The 17175-nt window shown below is 43.5% G+C and overlaps 1 protein-coding gene across 13 annotated transcripts in view; it reads right to left on the reverse strand.

Moving 5' to 3' along the window:
* LOC117185934 (heterogeneous nuclear ribonucleoprotein L-like) overlaps positions 1-16282 on the reverse strand; it is a 193468-nt gene extending 177186 nt beyond the window's left edge. For all 13 annotated transcript variants that reach the window (XM_033398671.1, XM_033398670.1, XM_033398669.1 and 10 more), the window contains exon 1: positions 16038-16282. In XM_033398671.1, coding sequence (XP_033254562.1) covers positions 16038-16184 — 147 coding nt within the window. In that variant the 5' untranslated portion in view covers positions 16185-16282. The remainder of the gene's footprint in view (positions 1-16037) is intronic.
* Positions 16283-17175: the final 893 nt, after the last annotated feature.

Below are 17175 nucleotides of genomic sequence, written 5' to 3' on the forward strand. Positions count from 1 at the left end.
ATTATTTTGTTGTTTCTGTCGCTGTTTGCCTCGTAACTGATGCGCGACGCGACTGCGCTTTTTATTCGCCTGTGCTGCAGCTGCGCAAAACTGGATTTCAAAAGCAGCAGCAGCAAGCAACAACAAGACTGACGCTGGGGAGAGGGCTGGGGAGAACATTTACTGTGGAGGTAAACCGGCGCATAAAAAAATGATTAAGAAAGAGGGGATCTGCGGAAGAGGGGAAAAACTGCATTGATTTGTGTTTTTGCTGTTGCATAAAACACGTTTTTGACGGTGCAAAAATTTCCATAAAAGGTGAAGCATTTCCAGAGAGAGAGAGATCGTCAAAAGAGAGCCACACACCACACAAAAAGAGAGTGTACAAAAAAAAGTTCAAGCACCTGCCAAAAAAAAGAAAAGCAAAACGAAAGAGAGCCAAAAGACAAAAGCCGAAATAACAATTCCATTTGTTGTTGCCTTAATTATTTTTATACCCGATACTCAAAATGAGTATTGGGGTATATTAGATTTGTGGTGAAAATGGATGTGTGTAACGTCCAGAAGGAATCGTTTCCGACCCCATAAAGGATATATATTCTTGATCAGCATCAATAGCCGAGTCGATTGAGCCCTGTCTGTCTGTCCGTCTGTCCGTCCGTCCCCTTCAGCGCCTAGTGCTCAAAGACTATAACAGCTAGAGCAACGATGTTTTGGATCCAGACTTCTGTGATATGTCACTACTACAAGAAAATTTCAAAAATTTGCCCCGCCCACTTCCGCCCCCACAAAGGACGAAAATCTGTGGCATCCACAATTTTAAAGATATGAGAAAACCAAAAACGTAGAATTGTAGAGAATGACCATATCTTTAAGACTGCGGAATCTGAATTGGATCGTATTATTATTAAAGCCAGCATCAAGAAAACAATTTCATTTTTTCTCGCCCTGTCTCTCTCTAACACACACGTAGCATAGGCGGCTTTGCTTAGAGTAAAACATTAGCGCCTAGATCTCAGAGACTACAAAAGCTAGAGCAACCAAATTTGGTATCCACACTCCTAATAGATCGGACCGAGACGAGTTTGTTTCAAAATTTCGCCACACCCCCTCCGCCCCCGCAACGGACGAAAATCTGGGGATATTCAAAAATCTCAGAGACTATTAAGGCTAGAGTAACCAAATTTGGTATCCGCACTCCTGTTCGATCTTACTATAAAACGTGTACCTCAAAATTTCGCCCCACCCCCTTCCGCCCACACAAAGGACGAAAATCTGTTGCATCCACAATATTGCAGATTCGAGAAAACTAAAAACGCAGAATCATAGATAATGACCATATCTATCAGATTGCTGAATCTGGATCAGATCAGATCATTTTTATAGCCAATAGGAACAAATCAATTTGCAGTGGCTACGCAGCGCCCGACGTCACGCTTAGACTGATTTTCTGTCCCTCTCGCACGCACTCTTTGTCGTGTCGTTTAATATTAGCGGCGTCTGCCGGAGGAGAGCCATACTGACTTAGTATCGGGTATAACCGTAGAGTTGCGGTGTCCGCAGCAACTCACAACGTTCCCCCTCGTTTTATCTACATATGTACTTAGCTGAAATGCGAAAGAGGAAGAGAAGAAAAAGAAGCGGAGGCAAACGCGAGGTGAGGCAGAGAAAAACATTGCGACGCTGGCTGCGCAGCTGGCGCTATCGGTGGCATATGAGCAACTGAGTAATTACAATCGACAGTGGGCCACAGAAACAAGCCGAAAACGCCACGAACTATTTTCAAAGAAATTTTGAGAGCAATTAAATAATGGCTTTAATAAACAGATCTTTTCGGGAGAGGGAGAAAACACGCGCGCGAAAAGAAATGTGCTAAAGAAAGCTTATCGGAAGAGAGAGAGAGAGAGAGAGAGAGAGAGAGAGAGAGAGAGAGAGAGAGAGAGCGCGCACAGGCAGCAGAAGAAAGCAGAGCAAGCAACAGAAGCAACCGCAGTCTTGTTCTTTTCCCCTGCCATCGGCATGCATGACTTGAGACTAGTGTTGTGTTGCTCATGAGTGAGTGAACAAAAAAGAGTTGTTCACTTAAGTGAGCAACTGAACATGTTCCTTCGAAGTTGTTCTTTTTTGTTCACTTGTTCTTTGTTGTTCACTTGTTCTTTTTTATTCACTTGTTCTTTTTTGTTCACTTGTTCTTTGTTGTTCACTTGTTCTTTTTTGTTCACTTGTTCTTTGTTGTTCACTTGTTCATTTTTACTCACTTGTTCATTTTTACTCACTTGTTCTCTACTCACTTTTTGCGCAATTTTGCTCCTCAAAGGGCATTTTGCGATCTGGCAGCTTTGCTCATATTTGCGTTTACTTCACACTTTTTATATTACGGGCAAAGCTGTTTGCAATTTTGAAAAATTCACTATGTCGCTTATTCGGAAGTATAGTGAGATTTGGAACCATTTCGAGGAAGTTGGACGCCAGGAAGCCAAGTGCACGTATTGCAAATCTATTTTGAGTTGCAAATCTCAAAGCAACTTAAGCCGCCATTTAAAGAGCAAGCACCCGGCGTCTATGGAGCCCGTTATCCGGCAAAACACCGATGGCCCGATTTTTGTGCAAAGTGCGCAACCAAAAATAACAAGCTTTGCTGAAAGGGTTGTACCAGCGAGCAAAGCGCAGCAGATTGATCTGCAACTTGTACGGATGATCGCCAAGGGTCATCACGCCTTGCGCTTGGTTGAAGAACCAGAATTTAAAAAATTTATTCACGATGTGTCGCACGCCCCAAACTATAAGCTTCCGACGAGGAAAACATTAACCAGTTCCTTGATTCCCAAAATTCGTGACGAGTACACTGGGACGATAATAGAAGAACTACGAGCGGCCACAGCGGTGTGCTTAACTACAGACTTTTGGACATTTATAACCAACGAAAGTTATCTGGCTGTCACAGTACATTTTATCGATGAGGAATCAACGATGCTGACGTCCTATACAATTACTTGTCAGGCCTTTGAAGCGTCGCACACTGCTGCGAATCTGTGCAGCTTTTTGGAAAAAATTGTGAATGAATGGGATCTCAAAAACAAAGTCGCAGCAATAGCATCCGATAATGCACACAACATTGCTCTTGCTATTAGAACCGGCAATTGGAGTCATATACGGTGTTTTGCTCATACCCTAAATCTAATTGTCCAAAAAGCTCTAGATAAAATGAGCAGTGTGCGCAGAAAAGCTAAAGCTATAAGCGAATATTTTCATCGCAGCTCATCAGGCTTAAAAAAGCTTAAAGATATGCAAGCGCTGCTTAAGTTGGCTGACCTCAAACTAACACAGGATGTGCCAACACGTTGGAACTCAACGTACAAAATGTTTGAACGGCTGTCTATCCTGAAGGAGGCAGTCGTGGCAGCTCTGTCAACAAGGACAGATTTAATTTTGTCACCAGAAGACTGGGATGTCATTGATGGAGTGCTTCCCGTATTAAAGCCATTTTATGAAGTTACAGAAGAGATCTCAGCTGAAAAAAACGTAACTGTTACGTTACGTTACTTCAAAGAAAAATGGCTCAAATATATCCAACAGTTAAAAATAACCTAGTTGCCGAAGTAATCAATGAAATCATAAACGAGATGGACGGCAGGTTTAACGATTTCGAGGCTAATATTTTGTATGCGGAGAGCACTGTTCTGGATCCCAGGTTCAAAGGACGCGCATTTAAATCTGCGGAGGCCTTTAAAAAGTCAGTAGCGGATATCAACAAAAAATTGGCTCAAACGATACGGTCACTCCCTGAACCTCCACAAGAAGCTATAAGCAACAAAAAACAAGAAGAGGACACAATATGGGCTGAATTTGATACCACTTTTCAGCAAGTAAGCCAACCCACCAACAATACGGCAGCATCCATAAGAGAAATGGATAAGTACCTGGCTGAGGAGTACATCAGCCGAAAAGATGATCCATTGGTATGGTGGAATCAGCGGAAAGCGCAATACCCGCTACTTTATAACTATATGCTGAAGCACCTCTGCTTAGTCGCCACCTCAGTGCCATGCGAGCGCATATTTTCAAGTGCAGGCGAAACCATACGTAAAGTCAACAACCGTTGAAAATTTAATTTTTTTGCATAACAACATGTAAATCGGAAGTGAGTTCAACCTAATTTGTACTTGATTGCTTGTTTGCTTGATTAACATTTTTTTCTCTTATAGCGCTAAAATGAAGAAAACGAAAAGTATAAGAATTCCTATGAAAGGATCTCCTTTTTTTTAAGTTAGTATAAGAATTCCTATGATAAGGATCTCCTTATTTTTATGTTAGTATAACAATTCCTATGAAAGGATCTCCTTATTTTTAAGTTAGTATAAGAATTCCTATGAAAGGATCTCCTTATTTTTATGTTAGTATAAGAATTCCTATGAAAGGATCTCCTTATTTTTATGTTAGTATAAGAATTCCTATGAAAGGAAATAAAATGTTTGATTAATAATGAAATGTAAAGTATTTTATTTGTGTAAAAGTCTGTGGTGCTTAGGGTTCTGTGCATGAATAGTGAACAACTGAGCAAGTCAGCAACTGAGCAAGTGAGCAACTGAGCAACTGAGCAAGTGAGCAACTGAGCAAGTGAACAACTGAGCAAGTGAACAACTGAGCAAGTGAACAAGTGAGTAACTGAGCAATCTAAGAGAGCAAGTGAGCAAGTGAGCAATATGAGTGAGTTGACTCACTTACTAAAAAAGAACAAGTGAACATGTTCACCAAAATGAGCAATGTTTACCCAACACTACTTGAGACGTAGGCAGCGGAGCGTCGATGAGTCAAAAGCAGCGCGGCCATAAAAATTGAGCGCCAAATAAGCAGCGGAAGAGCGAGGCGAGCATGGCAATGCGAAAAGGGTTTACGGTAAATGCCAGCCACAGTGGAATGACGCGATTAAAAAGGAATCCCTTCAGCATTACTAAATAAACTAGACCACAGCTGTATCTTGCATCTGTGGGATACCTGTTAGCTGTTGCTGCTGCGAACATATGAACATGTGCAATTGCCAACTAGAACAACACGTTCACTTGCGGCAACGTAGTACGTCATACCCGTGGACGGGGTAAACGATAAAGAAAAAACGTGTTTTCTGTTCTGTTGCAACGGTGGCTCGTTGCTATTTATCGCTATACCCACCAACAGCCCCCCAGCACTCCCCCCCGCCATGCGACACTGCATTGTATCTGAGGGAAACGGGCCCAGAGAACGGCATTCCAAACCAACTGGAATTGTATCTAATTAGTCTACCGGTCTACTGAAACGAGTAGTTCTATTGTAGCAATAGCAACCGCCTAAGATATTGTATCTCCACGCCGCCCAGCCCCCCACTACGAGTAGATCTCCTGCCGCCACACATTGAGACGCCCCCATTTCGTCGGATTTTCTTTCCCCTCTTCGATCCCAGTCGAATCCATTATTTATCTCCCGACCCCTCCACCCCCGCTGGCCGATAAAATAAATTCAAACGAGACAAGCTGTATGCCCCTCGAGTGCATAAATATACTTTGGGGCTGCGGCAAATTGTCGGCTTGTTATGGTTGCAACAAATTAATAATAAACGAGGGCTGCGGAGACCGCAACTCTACAGTTATACCCGATACTAAGTCACTATGGCTCTCCTCCGGCAGACGCCGCTAATATTAAACGACACGACAAGGAGTGCGTGCGAGAGAGACAGAAAATCAGTCTGAGCGTGACGTCGGGCGCTGCGTAGCCAGTGCAAATTTATTTGTTCCTTTTGGCTATAAAAATGATCTGATCTGATCCAGATTCAGCAATCTGATATATATGATCATTATCTATGATTCTGCGTTTTTAGTTTTCTCGTATTTTCAATATTGTGGATGCAACAGATTTTCGTCCTTTGTGTGAGCGGAAGGGGGTGGGGCGAAATTTCGTGATATACGTTTTATAGTGAGATCTAACAGGAGTGCGGATACCTTATTTGGTTACTCTAGCCTTAATAGTCTCTGAGATTTGTGGATGCCCCAGATTTTCGTCCTTTGCGGGGGCGGAAGGGGGTGTGGCGAAATTTTGAAACAAACTCGTCTCGGTCCGATCTATTAGGAGTGTGGATACCAAATTTGGTTGCTCTAGCTTTTGTAGTCTCTGAGATCTAGGCGCTAATGTTTTACTCTAAGCAAAGCCGCCTATGCTACGTGTGTGTTAGAGAGAGACAGGGCGAGAAAAAATGAAATTGTTTTCTTGATGCTGGCTTTAATAATAATACGATCCAATTCAGATTCCGCAGTCTTAAAGATATGGTCATTCTCTACAATTCTACGTTTTAGGTTTTCTCATATCTTTAAAATTGTGGATGCCACAGATTTTCGCCCTTTGTGGGGCGGAAGTGGGCGCGGCGAAGTTTTGAAATATTTTTGTAGCAGTGACATATCACAGAAGTCTGGGTCCAAAACATCGTTGCTCTAGCTGTTATAGTCTTTGAGCACTAGGCGCTGAAGGGGACGGACAGACGGACGGACGGACAGACGGACAGACGGACAGACATACAGGGCTCAATCGACTCGTCTATTGATGCTGATCAAGAATATATATACTTTATGGGGTCGGAAACGATTCCTTCTGGACGTTACACACATCCACTTTTACCACAAATCTAATATACCCCAATACTCATTTTGAGTATCTGCCGGAGCAGAGCCATACTGACTTAGTATCGGGTATAAATGTAGAGTTGCGGTGTCCGCAGCAACTCACAACGTTCCCCCTCGTTTGTTTGAATTTCAAAGTTGTGAAATGTTTTGGGTGTAAATGGATTGCCGAACGATTGCACGGCTGTGAAGGGAATGTAGGGGAAGGGAAAGTGGCGGGGGGTCGAGTGTGGTAGAGTGTGAAAGGGCCCACGGGGGCGGGTTAAGTAGATGCTAAACAGCATCAAAAATGACTTAATTACAATCATCCTGACGTATCTCTCGATCAATTAGTGAAATGGCTATTTGCAAACAGTATCCGAGGGATACACTGCACTTGACCCCTTTTGAAATGTCTCCAAATCTGCTCGGAAAGGAACAGCTATTCGGATTGCTTGTGAAAATGTTAAAAACCGAACGTTTTGTATCTCCAAAGTGAAGCTTAAATGTATAACATTTTAGTGTTAAAGTGAAAGCCACAACAAAGCGTCTTAAAGGGAATTCTAGCTTTCATAAGCTAGAAGAATTATCCAAAAGCGGTTGCATTCTCCTGCAGCATGAGCTGAATGAAATTTCATTAGTCAGCGGTTGAGGCAAAGCCCCAAGCCCCCCTCCCGTCCATACCTCACCAGACCTGGCTGGCATTCCTCTACGCACCGCAGCACAGCGCTACATAGCACAGAACACAGCAGGAAGCCAACCGGCTCAAGAAGCTGACCATGCGGCTTTGGCTGCAAAAATAATAATTTAAAAAAAAAAACATTCAACAGAATATCAGAAATATCTGGGCCCAGAACGGGGCCTTAACTGAACGAAAACGGGAGTTCAAATACTTTTCTGCGCTGGAAAATCTCCCAATGCGTGCCTTTTGTTTGTACTTGCATCACGATATTTCACTCACGAAATTCATTTCAAAGCCAAACCCGATATTAGAATTCCCAACGAAACTGCAGACAAGAACCAAGGGAAAGAAGGAGAGAAGGAGAGAACGTGGCACGCAATAATCGTAATAACAATAATACAGCAGAATGAAGAACATGCCAAAATGTTGTAATGACTCAAAGTGAAAATAAACTTGCCCCAAAACGGGCGGAGGAGTAGGAGGATGAAGCGGAACACTCTTAGCCAGTTCTTGGGGAGGGGTCTGGCTGGATGGCTGGAGTACGAGAAGGGAGTAGGTTGTGGGACGTGGGGACGGAGATGAGCAGCGAGAAGAAGGTGGCACGGCCAAATGAAAACTAATTGTACCGCAGCGAATTATTCGAGAGCCCCAAGTTGGGGACCCAGCGATGGAAAAGGAATTCGTAGAACTACAGCGACGACAGCGCGACTAAGAAACAAAAAAAAATATATATAAGAGAACAAAAATTACATTTCTATGCAAGTCACGGCGTTTGCCTCCAGCCTGTCGCTGTGTCCATGCCCCCGCTCCCGCCCCCATTCTCTAACTCTCTCTCTCTCTCCCGCTCTTCCCCTTTAGTTCTCCCGAAACGCACAAACACATTTGTAATTGACGCAAGTTTCCAAAGTACCGCATTACATGGGTCCCGACTCTCAGTTTGGGTTCGGGTTCTGGGCCTCGAATTTGGGAGGTGGCAGGCAGCGATTGTGCCTGGCATATTGAACGAGTACGAGGGGGAAAAAAAAGACAAAAGGCAAAAGTCAACGGCAAAGTAGAGGTTAGCCATAATAGAAAAAGGCTAAAGAGAAGCGGCACGAGAACCGTTAGCAGTCGTTCGTAATTGGCATTTAAAAGTGTGTCGCATGTCGTCAGAAATACAGATACAGATACAAACACAGCAGCGAAGGCGAGGCGTTGATCCATTAATGGACAAAACTTCAGAAGTACCCCTCAATAATGATATAATTACATACGCAGGTTAGTCCATGAATAAATCTGCATGCAGCTGTTGAAAATCTCAAGAAGGAAAGTGCGTGAGGGGGTGGGCTCTACACTTTACAGGGTGGTTATTACACCGCCCCCCCGGACGGGAGGTCAGTGGTTGGTTCTTAGACATGTTCATATTTACAACGAAAATTGAATAATCAAAAGAGCACTTGGAATAGCAGAACCAGGAAATATCCTCCATCGGAGGACAGATATTTTCCAAGAATTCCCCCCGGGTTCTTCCACGTCAGCCACTTCTCATGTGGAAGGGAAGAAACATCTCTGGATGACCTTGTTCAACTTTGTACTCTATAAAAAACACACTATCCTGACCCCCAGAGAACGCAGAATAAGATACATTTACAGATACAGTTGGTGAAGCTGTAGCTGTATTTGGTAGATGTCCACCAGAAGATGGCAAAATGACAATGAGCCATATATCAAATTATATACAATTATATATATTATATATCAAATTGTATAAGCGTGTACTTAAAAAACTACACTTCCGACCTTCGAGAGAGGGGGATACCCAGCACGACATCCGGCAAATGCACGACAATACTGCCCCCCGCTCAAGGCGATGTAAGTAAACGAGAATAAGAGACAAGAAAAGAATCAAAAAAGAAAAACATAAAGAAAGCAGAAGTAACAGCAGGGGCAGCAGAATGGATAGGATCGGAATGGGATAGTGGCCACAAGGGGCATAAATTGAACTTTTTCTTTTTCTGTTTTCTTTTTTTTTTGCTGAGAAGAATATTCACATCTCTCACTCTCTCTCTCTCTCTCTCTCTTCTCTACTATACTTTTTTTCTTTCACCACACGATTCATAATTTCTGGTAATTGGTGTTTAAGGCGGACACCTCCGCCGAACAGAACGAAAACTGAAAAGAAATTGCCTGACAACTTATTTTTGGAAGCGTGTTTTTTGTTTTTTTTTTTTTGTTGGTTGTTTGTTTAGATTACGTTTTCCTTATGCCAACAAATCGCCTTATTACGCTGTCGGCTGTCTGTGCAGTCCACCGAATGAAACCAGAATAAAACATAATGACAAGGTGTTAATTTGAGGCCCAACCAAGGAGCTAAATAGGCATCAACAGCAGCAAATGTGCTAATGTTACTTTTGCTACGAGAACACTTTCTTGCGGAGGCATTAATATGCTGGGCTCCACACTTACGCACAAGAGCTCGTACAAATACCTGGGTGTTGTACTCGACAGGTCACTAAATTTCAAAACCCATACTACCATGGTTCGACAGTCTGTGATGGCGAAAGCGGGAAAGATGGCGTGGCTACTTGCACCAAGAAATAAGCTATCGCTGTACAGCAAAGTCACGATATACAAGTCCATCCTCAGCCCCATATGGAAATACGCACTTCAAGTTTACGGCATCGCGTCAAAAACCAACTTAAATAAAATTAGAGTTGCTCAGTCAAAAATTCTACGACGAATATGCAATGCTCCATGGTACATACGAAACAGCGACATCGAGAGGGACCTAAAGGTTCCCAAAGTGGGCGATGTTATACAATTACATGCAGCAAGGTACTTGCAACGACTTGGTGGTCACCCTAATGCGCTAGCCAGACGTCTAATTAACCCGCCAAGGAAAAGAAGACTCAAAAGGAGTCATCCACTGGATCTCCCTACTAGATCCCTCCTATAACATCTCATTAACTTTTTGTAAATATTCTAAATAATGTATGTACCTACTCCATATATGTAACATTAAGTTTAAGTATGTATCTCCTGTGATCAATTGTTTTTCCCCTTAAATGTAAAACTAGATTAAGTTGCCACGAAAGGTAGCAGTAAACTTGTTTACAATAAAATACAAATTTTCCACATGAAAAAAAAAAAAAAACCAAGGAGCTCGTCAGTCGCATCATCATCATCATGGCTGTGGTTTCTTGGGAGGCAATGAAGTTATTAAATCCAATTCTAGGAGATGATAACTCAAAACTTTAATTTTGGATGCAGAAATTAAAGCTAATAAAAGCATTTTCATCATTCGTGAGTGTTGCATATTTTATTTATTGGATAAATATTTGTCTGCATACCCTCGGAGAAAAATGGCGTAGTAAAAAGAAACACACGGATATTGAAATTAAAAATTCGGTTTAAAAATGCAAACAGTGAAATTATATAGAATTCACTTTGATTTGAGAATAAATTAGATAAATAAATATAAATATTAAACACCTTAGGAAATATATTTAATATAAATATTAAATGTATTTTAAAACACTAAATATTTAAATAAAATATTTTCATATTCACGCAAAATATAGCTGAAACACACTCATTTTGACAATTTCCACTCTCGGAAAAAAATCGATTGGTATATATTTTAAAATATACATAGGTGTAAATATTAAAATTTCATGGATTTTTTCTTTGGTTGTAGGAAAAGAGGAAATTAATATGATTTCTTAAAGGCTGACAACATTTTTTTCGCTAAGAAACTTAAGAATTTTCGCGAAGCGATAGAAAAAGCCATCAAACCTTTTGCCAAGTCAACAATTTTTAAATTTAGGACAATAAAAAAATATAAAATATATAGATTTTCAATTTAAACTACAAAAAATAATGGCTTGAACGAATAAGAATAATAATGCAGCAATTGGAAACTGAGTTCCCCAATGCTACTGATTTACAGGTCATTCGAATAGAAATCCCAAAGCATATTTTGCCGAACATGCATGACTTTCCATTCGATTTTGAATGGCTTTGACCGAAATATGAGCAACAGAACTTATTATTCACAGTGTCGTCCGACAGTCACAGCCACAGCTGTCTCCGACTCATTTGAAATGCCAATCAGGCAGGAAATTTCATTTGCTGAGGCAAAAAGAAGAAAACTTCTGTACGGCATACGGAAAATCAATCAAAGAGATCGAATGTCAGTACCAGAAATAGAAAACTTCTTAGCGGTGCCAAAGACTACAATCGAAAGTTAAAGTTCCTTAGAGTTACATGCGGTAAGGTGGAGATACTCGTGCAGGAGATACTCTTACGGTAACTAGCAGCGACAAGCTGCACTGTCAATTAGCCCAATTACACAACCCTGCAGCAGCAGCAGCAGCAGCAGCGTCAGAGGGTGTAATAAACCCCCAAGGATGGACAGCTGGACAGATGCACGAACAACCCTTTCAGCCACCTAGCCCACCCTTCCATACACGCGGACATTCGCGGACCAGAGACAATGAAAATCAATTATTTCTAGTAAAAAAGCCAGCGTTGCAAGTTCGCCAAAAGGTAAAAACAAAGCATGATTAAAGAGAACTTGCAACCCCCGTGGAGTGGAGTGGAGTGGAGTCGAGTGCATCTCCAGTTGCTGCACAGCCCCCGTGTTGCCCGGAGTGATGCATTCAATTAACAGCCGATGCCCAGAGGCCGCAGCCCAGAGACAGACAGATTCTGGCAAATGCATTTTGACTGTTGCATCAGCGACGAAACGGGGATGGGTGCCCGCCCAAAGGGACGGATGTGTGGATTGGTTGGCCTTCAGACGCACCACCAAAAAATACCTTCTGACTTTTTGCACCACTCTTACTCCTACTCCTACTCCAGCTGCCAGGAGGAGTGTGTGCCCCTTCTATTTATGGCCTCCAGTCTGGATGCAGAATTTTACGAGTGGAGTGGAGTGGAGTGGAGTGGCATGCGTCATGCTCCCAGACACATCGGCGACAGTGGAGTGAGTGAGTTACGTTGCCGCATCCCAACGTATTTCAGAATGCATCAATGGAAATGGCAGTGGCAGTGGCAGTGGCAAAGTGCAAAAGGCAGACATGCTGATGACCCGCATGGAATGATGAAGATTTAATCAGTGGACGTGCACTTTACATTTGATTTGACCGAATGCCCGAAAGGAGATGCCAGATGCTCGCCTGCTTGAAGCTCTTAAATCCAAGATCTTTCGAATCCTGAAAACTTCTTTTTTTTAACGCATTCAAGTACGAAGAACTTGTTCCTCCCGAAACCTGTGTCTGTGTGGCATTTCCGGGCTCAAGTGCTCGTTCTTTCCCATTTGCTATTGGATTTCCCTTTCGGTTCGTTCGCGTGCCACCATTAGTAGGTCAGGCCTGGGCGACACACGGCAGCACCCCTAAAGGGGTACCTCTTCAGGGCTGCCACAATTTCTGATCTCTGGTTCAAGCGGCATTAGCAAAAAGGGCAAGAACTAAATCGTTTAACCTGCCCCTCTCTCTCTCTCTCTCTCTCTTTAGTCCATGGGATTCAGCGCATCCGACTACGAGTGCACTTAATCACATGGCTGCTTCGCTCCTCCTTTGCCCGCTGCCTTTTGGGCACGTAGGAAGTGACGTTTAAGGCACGTACGCAACGGCAACGCTCGCTCGCTCCTGTCCGCGCTGGGGCGCCTACAGGTATGCAGTGCAGTGGCAGTGGCAGGTCTAGGCAGGAGAGCGTAAACGATGCCAAGTGGCAGATGCCAGGCAGTCCGGCAAAGGGCTTGCGGAGCAGAGAGCGACAGACAGGCGACGGTGACGGTGACGGTGACGGTGACGGTGACGACCCAAACGACACAAGTTAAGTGTGGGCGACGACAACGACAACGAGGAGGAGCAACATCAGCAGCAGAAGCAGCAGCAACAGCAGCAACATCAAGCGGAAGCAACAGCTCAAATGCCAAATGAGAAATGAGGCATACACCAACACACCAGCACACAAACACACTCACACAGGCAATACCATTAGTTAAGGGACGGGAAAAATTGTTGCATACTTTGCGCGGCCGCAAGAGCGTGCTCCTTTCATGCACGTGCCACCCAGCCATCTTTCCATGCCACAACTGGCAACCGAAATGAAGTAATATCCATGCTGGGGCTGCCTCCAGGCCTTGCCCCACAGGAATCAATACACTATCGAACACGGGCGCGAGCACGCCTTCTTGGGCCATGTTTTATCATGTTTTCGGTTTTTATTTGTCGACTCTGGCTGGGCTCTGTGCATAGGACCAAATGTTATTTTTATCGGCTCGAGCAGATAAGGGGCCGGCGAGCAGCAGACAGCCGATGGCAATGGTGGAAGTCGATTTTTCCAACCCTCCAACCAGCCCCAACAGCAACAATTGCCACACTGCCGCGGCTGTTTCTGTGCTGCCACTTCTCTGTTGCTGCTGCAGGCGTCGTGGGTGCCAGTGCCAACAGAAAGCTTGGGCTTGGGCTTCGGCTTGGGCCGTGGAAAATTACAGCTGTCGCCACAGAATGCTGCAAGCCAATTGTAAAAGCCACAGGATGTTTCAATTTAAGTTTAAGTTTAAGTTTCGTTTCCATTATAGAAATGTGATTGAGCCGGCAGAGTCCAAACGAATTTAGAGGCAAGAATGAATTCAATTTCCTGAAAACATACCCATCTGATTCTAAAGAATGATTCTCTCTATTGGAAGATTCTCTTCCTGGAAGTGGTGACAAATGGTATCCATGCTTGAAGATTTCTTCATAATTCCAACCATATCAATGCTCGCTTTTTTATACCCGATACTCAAAATGAGTATTGGGGTATATTAGATTTGTGGTAAAAGTGGATGTGTGTAACGTCCAGAAGGAATCGTTTCCGACCCCATAAAGTATATATATTCTTGATCAGCATCAATAGCCGAGTCGATCGAGCCATGTCTGTCTGTCCGTCTGTCCGTCTGTCCGTCTGTCCGTCCGTCCGTCTGTCCGTCCCCTTCAGCGCCTAGTGCTCAAAGACTATAAGAGCTACAGCACCGATGTTTTGGATCCAGACTTCTGTGATATGTCACTGCTACAAAAATATTTCAAAACTTCGCCCCGCCCACTTCCGCCCCCACAAAGGACGAAAATCTGTGGCAATCACAATTTTAAAGATATGAGAAAACCAAAAACCGGAGGAGAGCCATACTGACTTAGAATCGGGTATAACTGTAGAGTTGCGGTGTCCGCAGCAACTCACAACGTTCCCCCTCGTTCTTTATTGAAAATGTGTTACTTTGTATCCAAGAATATTCCAATTGCTGCTTTATTTCTACCCTACGAAATGTTATCAACATTATGAAATGTTAGCGACGGTCTCTGCGCTATATTTCGGATAAAAGCAATGCAATCTGCCATTAGAGAGAGAAGGAGCTCCATGCATTTGGGAACTTCAACACCAAAAAAAACGAGGTGGAACGTTGTGAGTTGCTGCGGACACCGCAACTCTACAGTTATACCCGATACTAAGTCAGTATGGCTCTCTCCGGCAGATGCTGCTAATATTGAACGACACGACAAAGAGTGCGTGCGAGAGAGACAGAAAATCAGTCTGAGCGTGACGTCGGGGGCTGCGTAGCCACTGCAAATTGATTTGTTCCTTTTGGCTACAAAAATGATCCGATCTGATCCAGATTCAGCAATCTGATAGATATGGTCATTATCTATGATTCTGCGTTTTTGGTTTTCTCGAATGTGCAATATTGTGGATGCAACAGATTTTCGTCTTTTGTGGGGGCGGAAGGGGGTGGGGTGAAATTTTGAGAGACACGTTTTATAGTAAGATCTAACAGGAGTGCGGATACCAAATTTGGTTACTCTAGCCTTAATAGTCTCTGAGATTTTTGAATATCCCCAGATTTTCGTCCTTTGCGGGGGCGGAAGGGGGTGTGGCGAAATTTTGAAACAAATTCGTCTCGGTCCGATATATTAGGAGTGTGGATACCAAATTTGGTTTTGTAGTCTCTGAGATCTAGGCGCTAATGTTTTACTCTAAGCAAAGCCGCCTATGCTACGTGTGTGTTAGAGAGAGACAGGGCGAGAAAAAATGAAATTGTTTTCTTGATCCAATTCAAATTCTGCAGTCTAAAAGATATGGTCATTCTCTACGATTCTGCGTTTTTGGTTTTCTCATATCTTTAAAATTGTGGATGCCACAGATTTTCGTCCTTTGTGGGGGCGGAAGTGGGCGGGGCGAAGTTTTGAAATATTTTTGTAGCAGTGACATATCACAGAAGTCTGGATCCAAAACATCGTTGCTCTAGCTCTTATAGTCTTTGAGCACTAGGCGCTGAAGGGGACGGACGGACGGACGGACAGACGGACAGACAGACAGGGCTCAATCGACTCGGCTATTGATGCTGACCAAGAATATATATACTTTATGGGGTCGGAAACGATTCCTTCTGGACGTTACACACATCCACTTTTACCACAAATCTAATATACCCCAATACTCATTTTGAGTATCGGGTATAAAAAAGGGAAAACTTTATCAGGGAACTACCACCCCGTAGCGGGAATTATCAGCTAGTCCAGCCGCCCAGAGGCCACCGAAGGTACAGGCGGGCAGGAAAAAGGTGGTGAGAGCCGATTGAATGGATGAGTGCCGGGAATACTATTGTTTGTGTCTGATAAGGGTGGCAAGAGAGATCTTCCCATCCACCCCGTGCTGCTATCCACCCACCCGACAAGGACATTGAGAGAATTGCGGAATGTAGGTACATAGATTCTGGAGATACTCACCCTAGCATGCATGTGCACATCATTCTCGCCGGGCTGTTGGACACCGGTGCGGATCTTTTTGTTTTGGGGCCCCTCGCTGACGACTATGGTGGCCCCTCCGCCGCCGCCGGCTACTCCGCTTCCGTTGCTGGCGCCGTTGTAGGGCATTGTGGTCGCCGTTGCGAACTGGAGCGAAATCTCGGGGCTGATTAAAGCTTGTTGGTGTAGAATTTTGGCGATTTTTTGGGGCCTAAGCCTCGACTCCGCGTCCGATAAAAGGGGGGTTATACAATAGATCGGAACGATCTGGCGACTACGCGACCTCTTCTTCTTCTTCTCTTCAAAGCTCTGTCTCTGCCTCCACGTGAGACCTGAGACTTTATTTCTTTTCTTTGTATTTTTTGTGTCGGACAAACGCTCGTGAAACGCGCGCGATTGTTGTTGTTGTTGTTGTTGTTGTAGCTGTTGTTATTTGGTGTTGGTGTAATTTCTGTTAATGTTTCTTGTTTGTTTGTTAGTTTGTTTGTTTTTAATATTGCTAATGTTGTTGTTCCTGTTGGTAGTGTAGCTCTCTTGCTTGTTTGTTTATTCTCAGCTTCGATTCAGCTTCCTGTAGCGCAGTGTAAAACACTTTAAAATTTTATTGCACTTTTGATTTGCGTGATAAATTTTCCGTTTTCATGTGGTTTCTCTGTGATTGATTGTGGAACCAGCTGCAAGACGGATACAAAAAGAGATAGATAGAGAGAGAGAGAGAGAGAGAAAGAGAGAGAGAGAGAGAGAGAGAGAGAAAGGGAAAGCCTTTATTACAAACGGATCAAAGGAGGGGAATATTTATATTATCATCTCTTAAATTTATGTGTCATTTCGCCACCGTGTGCTCCACTTGAGCACGTTTTCCCGCTCCAAAATTGTGAAAATCATTTAAATTGCAATTATTTTCCATTCATATTCGTACTTCAAAGAGTGCCCAAATGAGATCTAGTATTGGAAGAGCTGCTAAATGATGAAAACTATTCAATTGGAAAAAAGTTATAACCAGAACCAAATGAAAAGAAAAGTAGTAAAAACGAGGGGGAACGTTGAGAGTTGCTGCGGACACCGCAACTCTACAGTTATACCCGATACTTAGTCAGTATGGCTCTCCTCCGGCAGACGC

The sequence above is a fragment of the Drosophila miranda genome, assembly GCF_003369915.1.
Source record: "Drosophila miranda strain MSH22 chromosome Y unlocalized genomic scaffold, D.miranda_PacBio2.1 Contig_Y2_pilon, whole genome shotgun sequence".
In the NCBI taxonomy this organism is placed as follows: Eukaryota; Metazoa; Arthropoda; class Insecta; order Diptera; family Drosophilidae; genus Drosophila; species Drosophila miranda.